The sequence below is a fragment of the Cryptotermes secundus genome, unplaced genomic scaffold (genome assembly GCF_002891405.2).
Source record: "Cryptotermes secundus unplaced genomic scaffold, Csec_1.0 scaffold5472, whole genome shotgun sequence".
NCBI lineage: Eukaryota > Metazoa > Arthropoda > Insecta > Blattodea > Kalotermitidae > Cryptotermes > Cryptotermes secundus.
This window is the reverse complement of record NW_019719441.1, coordinates 1-1,001: the sequence shown is the minus strand read 5'-3', so window position 1 is coordinate 1,001 and position 1,001 is coordinate 1. Positions and strand designations below refer to the sequence as shown.

The 1,001-nt window shown below is 34.5% G+C and overlaps 1 protein-coding gene across 1 annotated transcript; it reads right to left on the bottom strand.

The window, feature by feature from the left end:
- Positions 1–513: 513 nt before the first annotated feature.
- LOC111866707 lies at positions 514–927 on the bottom strand (the record flags this gene model as incomplete). Its single annotated transcript, XM_023855907.1, has 1 exon — positions 514–927. A coding segment is annotated over one exon (414 nt), but the record flags the coding sequence as incomplete, so codon positions are not given.
- Positions 928–1,001: the final 74 nt, after the last annotated feature.

Genomic DNA, 1,001 nt, shown 5'->3' with positions numbered 1-1,001 from the left:
TTGAAGGATTCTCACAGTACTTTGAGTTTCTCAATTCTAAAATAGAAGTTTTAAAATGTGTTATATATTCATTAACTTTAAACACACTAATTTCTTGAGATTGCATTTGGTTGTAAATTATTTCAACATGAGGCATAATCTGATGAAAAAGCTCTAACCAAAACTTGAAATTATCATCATTCAGGTATTTTAAAATTCCTGTTGCTTCTGCAATGGTTTGATCTGCATTTGATGTTGACTGAATTTCAGTAAGGCAGTTTATTAAAGGTTGCAAATTTTCATGAACTCTGTTTATGGTCCGTATGTTGAAGTTCCAACTTGTAGAAGATGGACGTGCAATGCTGACTTCCATATGCTTCTTGAGAATGGACACACGTTGCGATGATCTTGAGAAGAATGTTGGAATAGCCAGAATGTTAGAGAAAAATATTCTTGCGTTTCGTGTAATACTTGCTGCATTTCTCATTATTAAATTAAGTTGATGTGCATAACAGTGAATGAAATGTGCATTACTATAAACTGCTTTTATTTTTGCTTGAATTCCTGCTTTTTTGCCTTTCATGACATTTGCACCATCAAATGTCTGAGCTATCAGTTTTTGTCCATTTCCTTGAAGGATTATATCCAATTGTTCTAAAATACGTTTTGATATGCCATCTGCAGTTTGATTTTCTGGAATAAAGAATCCCCCAAAACGCTCAAATATTTCTCCATTCAATACGTACCGTAGAACAAGGACCATTTGAGTGTGTTCTGAAACATTTGTTGTGTCATCAGCCATGACAGCTACAAAGGAAGCCTTTCTAATTTCCGCCCTTATCTCGTCATGGTATATTTGTAGCAGGCAGTCAAGTATTTCATTCTGAATGGTCTTAGAAACACCTTTGAAGACTGCACTGGTTTCTAAGTGATGCTTCAAATCTGAATCTAATTGAGATGCAAAATGTATTAATCCCCTAAATACCCCTGGATTTATTGAATCGTCTGTTTCATCATGTCCA